The sequence below is a fragment of the Polypterus senegalus genome, chromosome 10, assembly GCF_016835505.1.
Source record: "Polypterus senegalus isolate Bchr_013 chromosome 10, ASM1683550v1, whole genome shotgun sequence".
Classification (NCBI taxonomy): Eukaryota; Metazoa; Chordata; class Cladistia; order Polypteriformes; family Polypteridae; genus Polypterus; species Polypterus senegalus.
In genome coordinates, this window is record NC_053163.1 from 89,460,741 (window position 1) to 89,475,341 (window position 14,601).

Genomic DNA, 14,601 nt, shown 5'->3' on the forward strand with positions numbered 1-14,601 from the left:
GCAGAATATGTTGCTTTTGTTTTATTCTGTGTTGTCATCTGTATTACAGTTTGTTTTGAGTCTCACCATGGCATTTTGTTTTGTATTTTGTTTCTTTTCTATTTTTCAAAATGTCCTTGTTTAAGTTTAGTTCTAATACATGTTTTTTAATTGATCATTATTTCCCTTTAGCTTCTCTTCTTAGTTTAGTTTATTCCCCACTCTTTTAGTTTAATTATCTCATTGTATTACTTGTTAAGTTGATAGGTGAGACCACTTTTTAGGAAATGGCACTCAAATGTTCTGTTAGTTTTGCTATAGCACATGAGGGCTATATAAATCTCTGGTAGCCAATATATCTTTGCAGTGTAGTCGGTCACTCAGTCAATTAATAAGTCTGCAAGCCAGTTAGTCACTGACTGACTCCTTATGTGTGCTTCCGTTTCTGCTTTTAATGTTAGCATTTTTATTTTACTATTTAGTTTTTGCTCTTTTTGAGCCTTGATCTTTGGATTATATTTATGATTTTTTTAACTAGGAACTTTGGCCTTAATAATTTGAAGTTTCAGCTATTTATTTATTTTGTTTTGTATTTTCTTTTTAATTTTTGTTATGGAATTTTGTATTTCACATTCTTATGTATTTTTAGATAGAACTATTGACTATTTTTGAAAATCTTAAATTATTATTATTAAACTATTTCATTAAATGAAAAATTGAAAAGATGAATCTTTGTGGACAGATTTGCCCTGAAGATTTTGGGTAAATAATCATAAATGTCAGTGTTATCAGTTATAACATGAGTTTATATCCATAAGGTTAACATTCTGAAATAAGGAGAAGTGTAGATAGTTTTACTTTGTATGCAGTTTATTTCACTTTGTATGTACTGTGAGAGTCATTACCACAGGTGTTGTCTCAGTAGATTTCTTGTTTAGTGCATAATTTTCTTTTTACTTCAGTTCTTTTTCCTGTCCAATGCCCTGCAATCATTTCTGTTCAACTTTGACTGCTGACTCATTATGTCAGATCTTTTATTTGTCCCCAGCCAGTCCTCATTTATAATTTTATTCCCATCCTAGGTTGTTATGTTGAGCTCTGTCACAGACCTGTTGAGGTACATTGATGAGAACCAACTAACTCCAGAGTATGGCGGCACTCTTGAATACTGCCACAGTGACTGGATTGTCCTTCGCACGGTATGTATGTTTAATACAATACATGTGTTAAATGCCCAAATTTAGCCTGTGCTGTCTGACTATGTTCAACGGTAGTGTTCTCACCAGAAATATAAACTGACAAAACCAATCACATATATGTACTTTATAACAGGTTCTATTTTATTTCATTCATTTTTAGGCCATAGAAAACTTTGCAGTCACAGTGAAGGAGATTGCTCAGCAGTTACAGGCATTTGGCACAGAATTGGCAGAAACTGAGATACCTAATGAAGTCAACTTGATCGAGGCACTCCTGGTTACCCAGAAAGAAAAGTATAAGCAGCTTAAGGTATATGCAGGCATGCTTTTCATTATTGAGTTTATTTATATATCACTTTTTTATCAAATCCTAATTAGAAACAAAGAAAAAAGTGAAAGGAAAATAAATTGCAACCATTTTGAAGAAATAATAAAAACAAAAGCCTAACTTTTGGCACCCAGTTCCTCACTCCTTCTCTCTACCCTCACATGTCCTATGTTGAAGACAGATAAACAAACAAGGATATAGCAACTCTGTATAAAGTATACATATATTAATGTATAAACTACAACATGTTTCTCTGCTTATATTGCAACAGTATTTTTTGTGTTTATGTTGCATTTCAGTTTGCATATTATATTTGTCATTACTGTGTAATGTGTGGGCTTAAAAGAAGACATATGAGTAAGTTGAAATTGAAATTTACAGGGAGTCAGAGAAGAAAACAGAATACCTTGAAGAAACCCACACAAACAACAGGGAACAAGAAACATTTTCACCCACCATTTTTATACTGTATATATAGCTGCTCCAAATGATCCATTTAAATTAACTGAGCAGAGTAACTATAGGTGGTGGAAATGTGTAACGTATTATAGGAGAGTGAAAAAACGGTTTGGATTTTGTAATGAAGAAACAAGTGTTTTTTTCCCAAAAATGAGAAAATGTCTAAAACTAGAACTAGACAAAAATTACAAAGTAAAAACAAATACAAAACTTATAATTTTAATATTGATTTTCACCACAGTTGTCTTTGTGTAATCTGCAGTATATGTGAGCGTGCAGTTGCTGGTATATTTAAAACTCTGCAGTTGTACATTGGTCACAAAAATTAAGGGAACGCTTAATCATCAAGTTAATTATGCTTCAGGAATATCAGTCTGTCCAGTTAGGATGCATAAGTGATTATGAATCAACTTCACTTACTTTGGTGCAAATGAAAGTGACAACAGGTGCACTGGAGAGGCAATAGTAAGGCGACCCCCAAAAAGGGAATAGTTTTGCAAGTGGTGGCCACGAACAATGGCTCTATCCTTATCTTTCCCTGCTGATTGTTCTCTAGTTTTCCTTTTTGCTAGTGTCCTTGTCACTACTGGTATCATGAGGTGGTACCTGTATCCGACATAGGTTACACAAGTAGTCCAGCTGCTCCAGGATGGCATATCCATACGTACTGTCACAAGATGGTTTGCTGCATCTCCCAGCACAGTCTCAAGAGCATGAAGGAGAATCTTGCCATCAGTAGCCGTAAGATAGCTTCAACTTCAGTCAGTATTTGCACTAGGTAATAAACAATGTTACTATGTTTATATGCCAAAGAAGGTAGAAATTTCAAACCATTGAAGATATATGTACATTGAAAGACCAAGCCAGGATATGACGTATCATTGTTTCCAGAAATCAGGCAACATATTCACTGCCATGTTGCAAATGTGTTATTGCAAAACATTTCAAATAGATACCATTTATACAAATGTTGATTTTTAAATCACAATGTACAGCTAAAATATATATATATATATATATATATATATATATATATATATATATATATATATATATATATATATATATATATATACAGTATATTATAGCCCCAGGTGGAGGCCAGACAAGGTTGTTTTTGCTAAGTGTGTTGTGGCTCATAGGCTTAGCAACAAGATGATAATTGTTGGGTCTGAAGCTGCTTCAGATGTATTTTTTTGACGAAAAGACAGAATCCCTGCAATAAATTCTTTATTTTGTTATGGTAGCTTTTACAATGAGCATCAATTCAAGAACCCTTTTGTTGATTTTCATATGCTCTTAATTTGTAAGTTTAAAGTCAAATTTCTTGTATTGAATTTTGTGCAAATCATTTAGTAATAGCACAAATATCTCTGTTCAACTGAAAATTACTTTGAATATTTCTCTAAATTGTTGTTAACTTCAGACCTACATCTTTGATTTGCTATCTCCTGTCTGCCAGTACTGAACTCTACCAGCTGTGAAAGCAGTGATCCTTTGTAAATTGCATGCTTTTATCCCAATAACTGACTTTGTGTATATGTCATTTACTTTGATTTTGCCATTTCAGTGATTAGCTTCATTTTTGTTATTGTCCTGCCAGGAAGACATTAGATTGGTGATGCGACAGGGTGGGCAGTTACTTGCCAACTTGGAGGATTCTGGAAGTGAGGAAGCTGATGCTGAACAGAAAAGGAATGCCAGCCAAGACTGGGAGACTGTGCACAGGTGTGGCAGAAACTATCGATTTAGTATATCATATTTGTTGTCTTCTCTGAAAAAGTCAAATAAGTAATTGCAAATCTTAGGCTCATGGAAATTTGAAAATAATAATATGAAAAAAATTACAGACACACAAACACTAAAAAATACTCTAAAATAGGATTAGTCATTTACCCATCAAGGAAAATTACATGGAAATTTGCTGAAGAGAAAAATGTTTGGTACAATTGTGGATTATCTAGTTTTTTTTATATTTGTTGAATTTTATGATGAGTAACAGAGCATCAGCCTGCCCCTAAAGTGCAAAACAGGTTACTGGCTGTTTTATTTTATGGCAGCCCACATCATTTCACTCACTATGTTCTATTTGGGAAGGTTCGCTAGAATAACCATTTTCTGATCTGTCTCTGAGTGCAAGATTAATGCATATCAATCTAAACGGGTTAATTTGTCATTTGTCTGCCTTTTGACAGACCTTGCATCTCAAATCTAACAGAAATCCAAATACATTTGGTTGCAATGGCAATACGTGAATTGCATCACATCTGTATAGATTGTGAAAGTTTTCTTTCAGGCCCTGTAACAACTTGTTGCATAATCTACTGCTTTTGACCATGTCATTGTTCCTTTGAGCCCACAACGATTTAAAAAAAATGTGTGACTTCTTCTGGAGTGTTATTCACCAGCATGTCTTACTGTCACTGCGATAAGATACAGCCCTTTAGTGATGGTTTTGAGACAAAAGGACGTGTTAATCCCAACCATACTATATCCCAGGAGGGATATAGTTTGTTTTTTATAAGCTCCTTTGAATTCTCAAGTTGAACTCTCTGTTTATTGGTCAAAAGTAACCTTAAATTAAAGTGATTTCTACTCATTTTACTTTGAGGCTTCTGGGTCAGCTGCATGAGATGGAGACAGCATTTGATGGTTTCTGGGAGAAGCATCAACTAAAACTGAAGCAGTATCTGCAGCTGTGGAGGTTTGAGCAGAGTTTCCAGGAGGTAAAAAGTATTCCTACACTGTGTATCTCTTTATGATGCTCTGCTTTTCAGAATACCTTTATTTTTATTACAAGTAGTCTCTCTGGCACATTTTAATAGGTGTCAACAGTGCGTTTTGTGTATTACAGATGCAAGCTTCTCTTGAGGCCTTGTCAGCTCAGGAGAGAAGTATCCCAACAGTTGGTGAAAGTATTATACACACTGAACAGATGATCCGTGAACTTGGGTCACTGGAGAAGCAATGCCAGGTGAGTTTTACTTTATTAACAGAGTCCATCAGTCAATATTTCATTTAACAATCTGAATAACATAACAAATCATGTGTTTTACTGGCTGTCATGAGAATCGGGGATAAGTCAAATTAAAATAATTGTGATAGTGTTCATTACTTTAAGGCAGTGGATAAAACAAAATACTTAATGGATAGTAATGCTTGTAGTGCTGGTATAATTACTGTATTTTGAAATAAAAGAATTACAGGACTAAGGGAATCAAAAATATTAGTAAAGATCAGGTCAGTTCAGAAAAGAACTTGAACAGTAGTCTGAGTAAAATGTGAAGATTGGGCCAAGATTTTTAATTTTAAAAAGACACTCTTCCTTAATTCAAATAGAGCACCCTCAAAAAGAATGTTTGTGTCAGTGTCTGCAGAGCATAGAGAGTCAGCAATACAAACTACGACCCCTATGAGGTGAACAGAGCAGAAATAATATTTTGACAATTTTTTTCATATGTAACCTAGCTACTCAAAACATGTTTGTGGTGTGATTCTACATATTTTAAACAAGCTAATGATTGGCACTGCCATTGTATTTTACATATGTTTTGAGTTTAAAGCTACATCAATTTTAGGTGAATCTGTTCAGTAATGGGTGGTTTTTCTTAACCAAAAATGTCATAAATTGGACCTTTTAAAGTACAACAATATAATATACTTTTCAGTTTTTTGCAAAATTAATGTTATACATTCTTTGATCACACACTGCCGCCACACATTTCAACAAGTGTCACCCCTGTTGCTTAGCAACCATTGTGGCCCATTTAATATAGCGATAAAACAGAAATCTGCAAGTAATGTCGAGTATGTGCTTCTGAGTTTTTTTATAGTGGAGAGGGGCTGTGTGTAGCATAAAGTAGAGAACATGCAGAGTCATTTTATTAGTCCCTTGTAAAGATAGCCATGTTGTTTGATTAAATAATTTTTGTAATTTTGTAATATATTTTACAACACACGTCTGCTAGTCTACAGATCACATTTTGTTGACTAGTGTTTTAAAGACGATGAAGTAATATGCAATGTTTCTTTTCCACTTTGTGAAATAGTAATAATCTTATTTTGTTTTGCAGGATGAAATGAGTGAGGCTCAAATCCTTATCCTACAGGGACACCAACTAGCGGCTAACCATCACTATGCTATGGCACTTATTTGCCAGCGATGTAATGAGCTGAGACACTTTTCAGACGTGCTTACAGCAAACCTGAGGGCCAAATGGGTTGCTTTGAGCCATTCACGGGAGTTGCAGGCTCGCTTGGATGAGGTACCTCATTAATTCATTTTTTGCTTTGCAAAACAGATGTGATATTCATTCTGTGAGGTTGAATGGATCCAGTGACTGTGACTGAACATGATATGGATATTAGAGATGACCAGTGCTAAATGAGTAATATTTCATAACACATAAATTAGCAGTTATGTGATCTCACTTATTCAACATACATCAGTGATAAAATGTAACACACTTGTTAGATTAGCTCTACATGCCAAAAACTAGAACTTCTGGGCCTCGTAAATGTAATAGTATTAACCATATTCTCTTCCAGGTGACAATCTATATCACCTGTTAAGGATGTTTTGTGATAGCTTGTTTTTTGTTTCATGTAATAATTGTCAGTATTGATAGCTAGTTTTTAAAAGTTTGGATAATTTTTTCATGATAGTGGTGATAGAGAAAAATGGATTATTTGATAACAGTGTGACCCAGTGGTTAATGCTGCTGTCTCAGATCCAGGGAACTAGATTTGAACCCTGGTCCTCTGTTTAGGTTCTTCCATTCTCCCTGTTTGTATAGGTATTTTTGAGGTACTGTGGTTTTCACATACATTCCATCGATTTACAGTATATATTAGAACGGTTGGCAACTCTAAATTGGTCCAGTATGAGGTATTATGGTATGTTTAAGAGTGTGCTCCATTATGGTCTGGTCCTGTAAATACTGCTTTATTCCTGATTCTGCCAATATAAGCTTCTGTTGTCCGTGGGTTCAAAAGATAAAGATATTTCCTGGATATCTAAAAGCACAAAAGCCTTAGCTGTATTTTAGATGGGTTGTTTTCTAAGTTACTGCTAAAATAAATCACTTTTAGGTTTTAGAGAACATCCTACTACCCTTTCCCATCACTCTACAAAATGAAACGAATAATGATTAGTGGAATTTAAGTTCTGCTTAATCAGGTGCATTATGTGTAATAGTTTGATGTTTATCAGTATTTGAAAGTCATTTTCTCTAATATCATAAAAGTTTAATGTCATCTTTTATAATAATCATTCATATATATACAGTATATATATTTGTTATATGTTATTCAAACGTCGTAATTATAGATGCATTAAGATCAATGAAAAAATGTTAGTGGTGAAAGCTGCTGTCTTTTATCTTAATAGTTTGTGCAAGACTGGGTTTTATCTGCATTTACCCATCCATTCATTTTCTAATATCATCTATTTCAGATTCAGAGGAAAGCAGTACCCAACCCAGCAGCTTAGACTGGGGACACTCATGCACACATCCCCACTCGCTTATACTGTTCTAATTTAAAGTGACCAGTAAACCTAATGTGTACCATTAGTATTTAATTGTAAAATCTAAATTTAATTAGGTTTTAGTATTTTGTGTGGTGGTACAATGAAACATTGCTAATACATAAACCCAGATTGTATTCCTGGCTTGGTCACTGTCTGTGTGAAGGTTGCATTATGCATCACATTGCACAGTTTTTCTGCTGGTGCTCTGTTTCTGCCTAGATCGGGAAGATATGAGTTTTGTCTATTATGCAGGGCATATGGCAAAGGACAAATATTTCCTAAGAAATGTTTCTTTTACTAGTAATTACAGCTACTGACTATAATTTTTTTGTAATACCAAACTGGTAAAGTAAAGATACCTTCGAGAAAATGTGTGTTTCGGTTGACTTTTAATCACCCTGAATTATCTTTTTAAAACAAGAAATTATTGAAGGCACAAGAAAAAGCTACACATCATCAAAATAACATACATCTCTGGTCCACCTTAGTAAAGAAAGATGATGGCACCCTTTGAATGTCTGCATACTGGGTTCCCCAGGTTAATATTGCTAAACCCAAGCTAATTGTTTCTGTAAAGGTTGAAAGGCTGTGCACAGTTCTGCTGTTGTGAGCTGCAACTCCCTGCAATTCTGCATTAAATAAAGTAAGTTCAGAAAATTGATGTGTGAAGGTTGCATTATCCCATGTCACTGTTTTCTTATCATTTCCCAAATGCATCAGGAAATGATCACAGGTTGATAATTGTAGAAATCAATGTCAAGGTTGCCTCAGTGGATGATCTTGTTCCTTATCTTCATGTCCTCTACATCTTGCTCTATCACATACATCACCTGCATGTCCTCTCTCACCACATCCATAAACCTTTTCTTGGGCCTTCCTTTTTTCCTCTTGCTGGGCAGCTCTATCTTTAACATGTTTTTCACAATATACTCAGTATCTCTTCTCTGCACATGTCCAAACCAGTGCAATCGTGCCTTTCTGACTTGTCTCCCAACCATCCAACCTGAGCTGACCCTGTAATGTACTAATTTCTAATCCTTTCCATCCTCGTCACACCCAATGCAAGTTTTAGCATCTTTAACTCTGCCACCTCCAGCACTGTCTCCTCCTTTCTGGTCAGGGTCACCTCCTCCAACCAATATAACAAAGCTGGTCTCACTAACGTCCTGTAGATCTCTTTCTCTCTTGCTGATAACCATCTGTCACAAATTACTCCTGACACTGTTCTCTACCCATTCCTTCCTGCCTACACTCTCTTTTTCACCTCCCTTCTACAAACCGGATTCCAAAAAAGTTGGGACACTATACAAATCATGAATAAAAACTGAATGCAATGATGTGGAGGTGCCAACTTCTAATATTTTATTCAGAATAGAACATAAATCACGGAACAAAAGTTTAAACTGAGAAAATGTATCATTTTAATGGAAAAATATGTTGATTCAGAATTTCATGGTGTCAACAAATCCCAAAAAAGTTGGGACAAGGCCATTTTCACCACTGTGTGGCATCTCCCCTTCTTCTTACAACACTCAACAGACGTCTGGGGACCGAGGAGACCAGTTTCTCAAGTTTAGAAATAGGAATGCTCTCCCATTTCTTGTCTAATACAGGCCTCTAACTGTTCAATCGTCTTGGGCCTTCTTTGTCGCACCTTCCTCTTTATGATGCCAAATGTTCTCTATAGGTGAAAGATCTGGACTGCAGACTGGCCATTTCAGTACCCGGATCCTTCTCCTACGCAGCCATGATGTTGTGATTGATGCAAAATGTGGTCTGGCATTATCTTGTTGAAAAATGCAGGGTCTTCCCTGAAAGAGATGACGTCTGGATGGGAGCATATGTTCTTCTAGAACCTGAATATATTTTTCTGCATTGATGGTGCCTTTCCAGACATGCAAGCTGCCCATGCCACACGCACTCATGCAACCCCATACCATCAGAGATGCAGGCTTCTGAACTGAGCGTTGATAACAACTTGGGTTGTCCTTGTCCTCTTTGGTCCGGATGACATGGCGTCCCAGATTTCCAAAAAGAACTTCGAATCGTGACTCGTCTGACCACAGAACAGTCTTCCATTTTGCCACACTCCATTTTAAATGATCCCTGGCCCAGTGACAATGCCTGAGCTTGTGGATCTTGCTTAGAAATGTCTTCTTCTTTGCACTGTAGAGTTTCAGCTGGCAACGGCGGATGGCACTGTGGATTGTGTTCACTGACAATGGTTTCTGGAAGTATTCCTGAGCCCATTCTGTGCTTTCCTTTACAGGAGCATTCCTGTTTGTGGTGCAGTTTAGTCGTTTAAGGGCCCGGAGATCCAGCATGGTTTTACGGCCTTGACTCTTACGCACAGAGATTGTTCCAGATTCTCTGAATCTTCGGATGATGTTATGCACAGTTGATGATGATAGAGGCAAAGTCTTCGCAATTTTTCACTGGGTAACACCTTTCTGATATTGCTCCACTATCTTTCTGCGCAACATTGTGGGAATTGGTGATCCTCTACCCATCTTGGCTTCTGAGAGACACTGCCACTCTGAGAAGCTCTTTTTATACCCAATCATGTTGCCAATTGACCTAATTAGTGTTTATTGGTCTTCCAGCTCTTCGTTATGCTCAAATTTACCTTTTACAGCCTCTTATTGCTACTTGTCCCAACTTTTTTGGGATTTGTTGACACCGTGAAATTTTGAATCAACATATTTTTCCTTTAAAATGATACATTTACTCGGATTAAACGTTTCATCTGTCATCTACGTTCTATTACAAATAAAATATTGACATTTGCCATCTCCACATCATTGCATTCAGTTTTTATTCACAATTTGTTTAGTGTCCCAACTTTTTTGGAATCCGGTTTGTACATTCCCCATTACTATGTACTGCTGATCCCAAGTATTTAAACTCATCCATCTTCACCAGCTCTACTCCCTGCAGCTTCATCATTCCACTGACCTTCCTTTCATTCACACACATGTATTCTGTCTTGTTCCTACTGACCTTCATTCTTCTCATCTCTAGAGCATATCTCCACCTCTCCAGGGTCTCCTCAACCTGCTCTCTACAACAACAACATTTATTTATATAGCACATTTTCATACAAAAAAAATGTAGCTCAAAGTGCTTTACAAAATGAAGAATAGAAAAATAGAAGACACAATAGAAAATAAAAATAAGTCAACATTAATTAACATAGAATAAGTAAGGTCCGATGGCCAGGGTGGACAGAAAAAAAAAAACTCCAGGCTGGAGAAAAAATAAAATCTGTAGGGATTCCAGACCAAGAGACCGCCCAGTCCCCTCTGGGCAATCTACCTAACATAAATGAAACAGTCCTCTTTGTATTTAGGGTTCTCATGGAAGGACTTGATGATGATGGTCACGTAGACTTCTGGCTTTCAGTCCATCAATGTTGGAGCATCATGATGCTTTGAGTAGGTGGTGGTGGCGCAGGCTGCCACCACAAAGAAACCGGAAAAGAAACAGAAGAGAGAGTAGGGTCAGTACGGATTTTAGAGCCACTATGAATAGTTATTATGATGAATTGAACATACAGAGTATCAGGATTAAGTTAAAGTGAAGTTATAAAAGGCCATGTTAAAGTAATGTGTTTTCAGCAGTGTTTTAAAGTGCTCTACTGTATTAGCCTGGCAAATTCCTATTGGCAGGCTATTCCAGATTTTAGGTGCATAACAGCAGAAGGCCACCTCACCACTTCTTTTAAGTTTAGCTTTTGGAATTCTAAGGAGACACTCATTTGAGGATCTAAGGTTACGATTTGGAATATAAGGTGTCAGACATTCCGATATATAAGATGGAGCGAGATTATTTAAGGCTTTATAAACCATAAGCAGAATTTTAAAGTCAATCCTGAATGACACAGGTAACCAGTGTAGTGACATCAAAACTGGAGAAATGTGTTCGGATTTTCTTTTCCTAGTTAGGATTCTAGCAGCTGCATTCTGCACTCGTTGCAAATGATTTATGTCTTTTTTGGGTAGTCCTGAGAGGAGTGCGTTACAGTAATCTAGTCTACTGAAAACAAAAGCGTGAATTAATTTCTCAGCATCTTTCAATGATATAAGAGGTCTAACTTTAGCTATGTTTCTTAAGTGAAAAATGCTGTCCTAGTGGTCTGATGAATATGCGATTTAAAATTCAGATTACAGTCAACAGTTACCCCTAAGTTTTTTACTTCCGTCTTAACTTTTAATCCTAATGCATCAAGTTTATTTCTGATAACCTCATTGAATCCATTATTGCCAATTACTAAAATTTCAGTTTTCTCTTTATTTAGTTTGAGAAAATTACTATTCATCCATTCAGAAATACCAGTAAGACATTGTGTTAGTGAATCAATAGAGTCGGAGTCATCAGGTGCTATTGATAAGTACAGCTGTGTGTCATCAGCATAGCTGTGGTAGCTCACGTTGTAACCTGAGATAATCTGACCTAACGGAAGCATATAGATTGAGAAGAGCAGCGGACCCAGGATAGAGCCTTGTGGAACACCATATGGATATCATGTGTCTTTGAGATGTGATTACCACAACTCACAAAGAATTTTCTCCCTGCCAGGTAGGATTCAAACCAATTTAAGACACTGCCAGAGAGGCCCACCCATTGACTAAGGCGATTTCTAAGAATATTGTGATCAATGGTGTCAAATGCAGCACTCAGATCTAAGAGGATGAGAACAGATAAATGGCCTCTGTCTGCATTTACCCGCAAGTCATTTACTACTTTAACGAGTGCAGTTTCTGTGCTGTGATTTGTTCTGAAACCTGACTGAAATTTATCAAGAATAGCATGTTTATTGAGGTGGTCATTTAACTGCATAATGACTGCCTTCTCTAGAATTTTACTTAAGAAGGGCAGGTTAGAGATGGGTCTAAAATTTTCAAAGCAGAGGGGTCAAGATTATTTTTCTTGAGCAGGGGTTTAACTACAGCAGTCTTAAGACAGTCTGGGAAGACCCCCGTATCTAATGACGAATTTACTATGTCAAAATATTGTCAATTAGCACGCCTGATACTTCTTTGAAAAACCTTGTTGGTATTGGGTCAAGGACGAGGTGGAGGGTTTCAGTTGAGAGATTATACTATGTAATTCAGGTAAATCTATCCTGGTGAAAGCATTTAATTTGTTTATAATGGAGTACCGGGGCTTTGGAGGTTCTGCAGTGTTGGGGAGATATACTATGTTATCTCTAATATCATTAATTTTTTGATTGAAAAATACAGCAATGTTCTCACAGGTTTCACTGGAAGTATTCTGGGGCATTCCTTTGTGTTACCTGGGTTTAACAGACGATCAATTGTAGAAAATAAGACTCTGGGATTACTAGCATTGTTATTTATAATATTAGAGAAATAGCAGCCTCTCAAGACGGACTGTGTTATTGTATTCTGTTATTTTAACCTTCAATATCTCATAATGGATAGTTAATTTAGTTTTCCTCCATTTACGCTCAGCTCTACGACATGTTCTTTTAAATCAGACACTCTTTGGGTCTTCCATGGAATAACAATGCTAGAAGATTTTTAACTGTCTTTTCAGGTGCAACTATGTCAACAGCAGCTCTTACTTTAGAATTAAAGTTTTCCACTTTACTATTTACATTATCCTCGCTATTATAGTTGGCACTATAAACGGACTGATTGCTTAGAATGTTTGTAAGTTTTAAAGCTGCTGATGAGTCAAAGAAGCGTTTTTAACAATATGCTTCTCATGATGTTTTCTATCATTATTTCTATATTAAATAGCAGAAGGAAATGGTCTGATAGACCGATATCAATGACCTGCTTTATATCAACTTTTAGTCCTTTAGTAATCACTAAGCCTAATGTATGACCTGTTTTATGTGTAGGCTGATTAACGAGCTGTCTCAAATCAAAAGAGACCAGGAGGTTCATGAATTCTTTTACTTTTGGTCACACTGATTGTCGATATGAAAGTTAAAGTCGACTATTAAGAGTGTGTCATAGTTTGTAATTAAAATTGACATTAAGTCAGAGAATTCCTCAAAGAAAGACGTTATATTTAGGAGGTCTATACACGGATAATACTAGAACGTGAGAATCTCCATGAATAACAACGGCGAGATACTCAAAGGACTTACATTTACCAAAACTAACATCTTTACACTTTAACTGGTTCGAGTAAATTTTTGCCAAGCCGCCCCTTTTTTCCGGGGCGGTCTGCACGAGTAAAACTGTAATCCGGAGGCGCAGATTCGATTACTTAGTGTTTCACTTAGTGCAATAAAATCAATGTTTCTATCACTAATAAGATCGTTTATAAAAAATGTCTTGTTAGTTAAAGCTCTAACATTTAATAGTGCCATATTTAATGTTTCGGAGGGGCAGAGCTGAATTTATGCGTTATTGGTATTTGGAACAAAAACTAAGTTATTTTTGTTAACGCCGCTCTGTGTGTATTTTTTATGTAATCTACAATCTGTTTTTATAGTTTTACTGCATTGTAATTGCAATTAAATTATTGGTGTTTATGCCGTACTGCCTAGACTTTTTACGTGCATTAAGATTTGTTATTAGATTATTAATGTTGTGCACTTTAACGGAAGACTGTGTTAAGCCATTATGTCCTATCAAAGCAGTAGCATTACGGAAGGGGTTTAAAGTAGAAATAGACAGTCAAGATAGACGAATTACCTTAGCGATGTTTTCGGAGAGGACCCGGGCGCCAAATCTATTCGGATGCAGTCCATCCCGCTTGAAGAAGCGCCTTTCCCAAAAAAGGTCCCAGTTGTCAATAAACCCGATGTCTTGAGTCTCGCAGAAGCCTCTCAGCCAGTTGTTTAAACCCAGCAGACGACTGTAGTATTCATTTGATCGTCTGATGAGAGGTAGTGGACCCGAGATGAAAATTTTTGTCGATGGAGTCCTCTCCTTCGTGTCTTTAACTAGTGCTGCGAAGTCAGCCTTGAGAACCTCCGACTGTCGGTGCCTTATGTCGTTTACGCCGGCGTGTAAAATAATGGATCCAACTGCCCTCTTGTGCTTCTCGTAGATGGTCGGCGCCCGTCTCATCACATCTCGGACTTGAGTACCGGGAAAACAAGAAACAAAAGATTTTCGATTAGG

General features: G+C 36.6%; 1 protein-coding gene across 6 annotated transcripts in view; it reads left to right on the plus strand.

Moving 5' to 3' along the window:
* The window catches only part of mcf2a (MCF.2 cell line derived transforming sequence a), a 170,873-nt gene that overhangs the window by 92,639 nt on the left and 63,633 nt on the right, over positions 1-14,601 (plus strand). For 5 of the 6 annotated variants that reach the window (XM_039766155.1, XM_039766157.1, XM_039766158.1 and 2 more), the window contains 6 exons: positions 1,062-1,178; positions 1,339-1,488; positions 3,569-3,693; positions 4,577-4,691; positions 4,820-4,939; positions 6,039-6,230. In XM_039766155.1, the coding sequence (XP_039622089.1) occupies positions 1,062-1,178; positions 1,339-1,488; positions 3,569-3,693; positions 4,577-4,691; positions 4,820-4,939; positions 6,039-6,230 (819 nt within the window). Of the gene's footprint in view, positions 1-1,061; positions 1,179-1,338; positions 1,489-3,568; positions 3,694-4,576; positions 4,692-4,819; positions 4,940-6,038; positions 6,231-14,601 lie in introns of those variants that run through there. The other variant, XM_039766160.1, reaches the window with a different exon arrangement.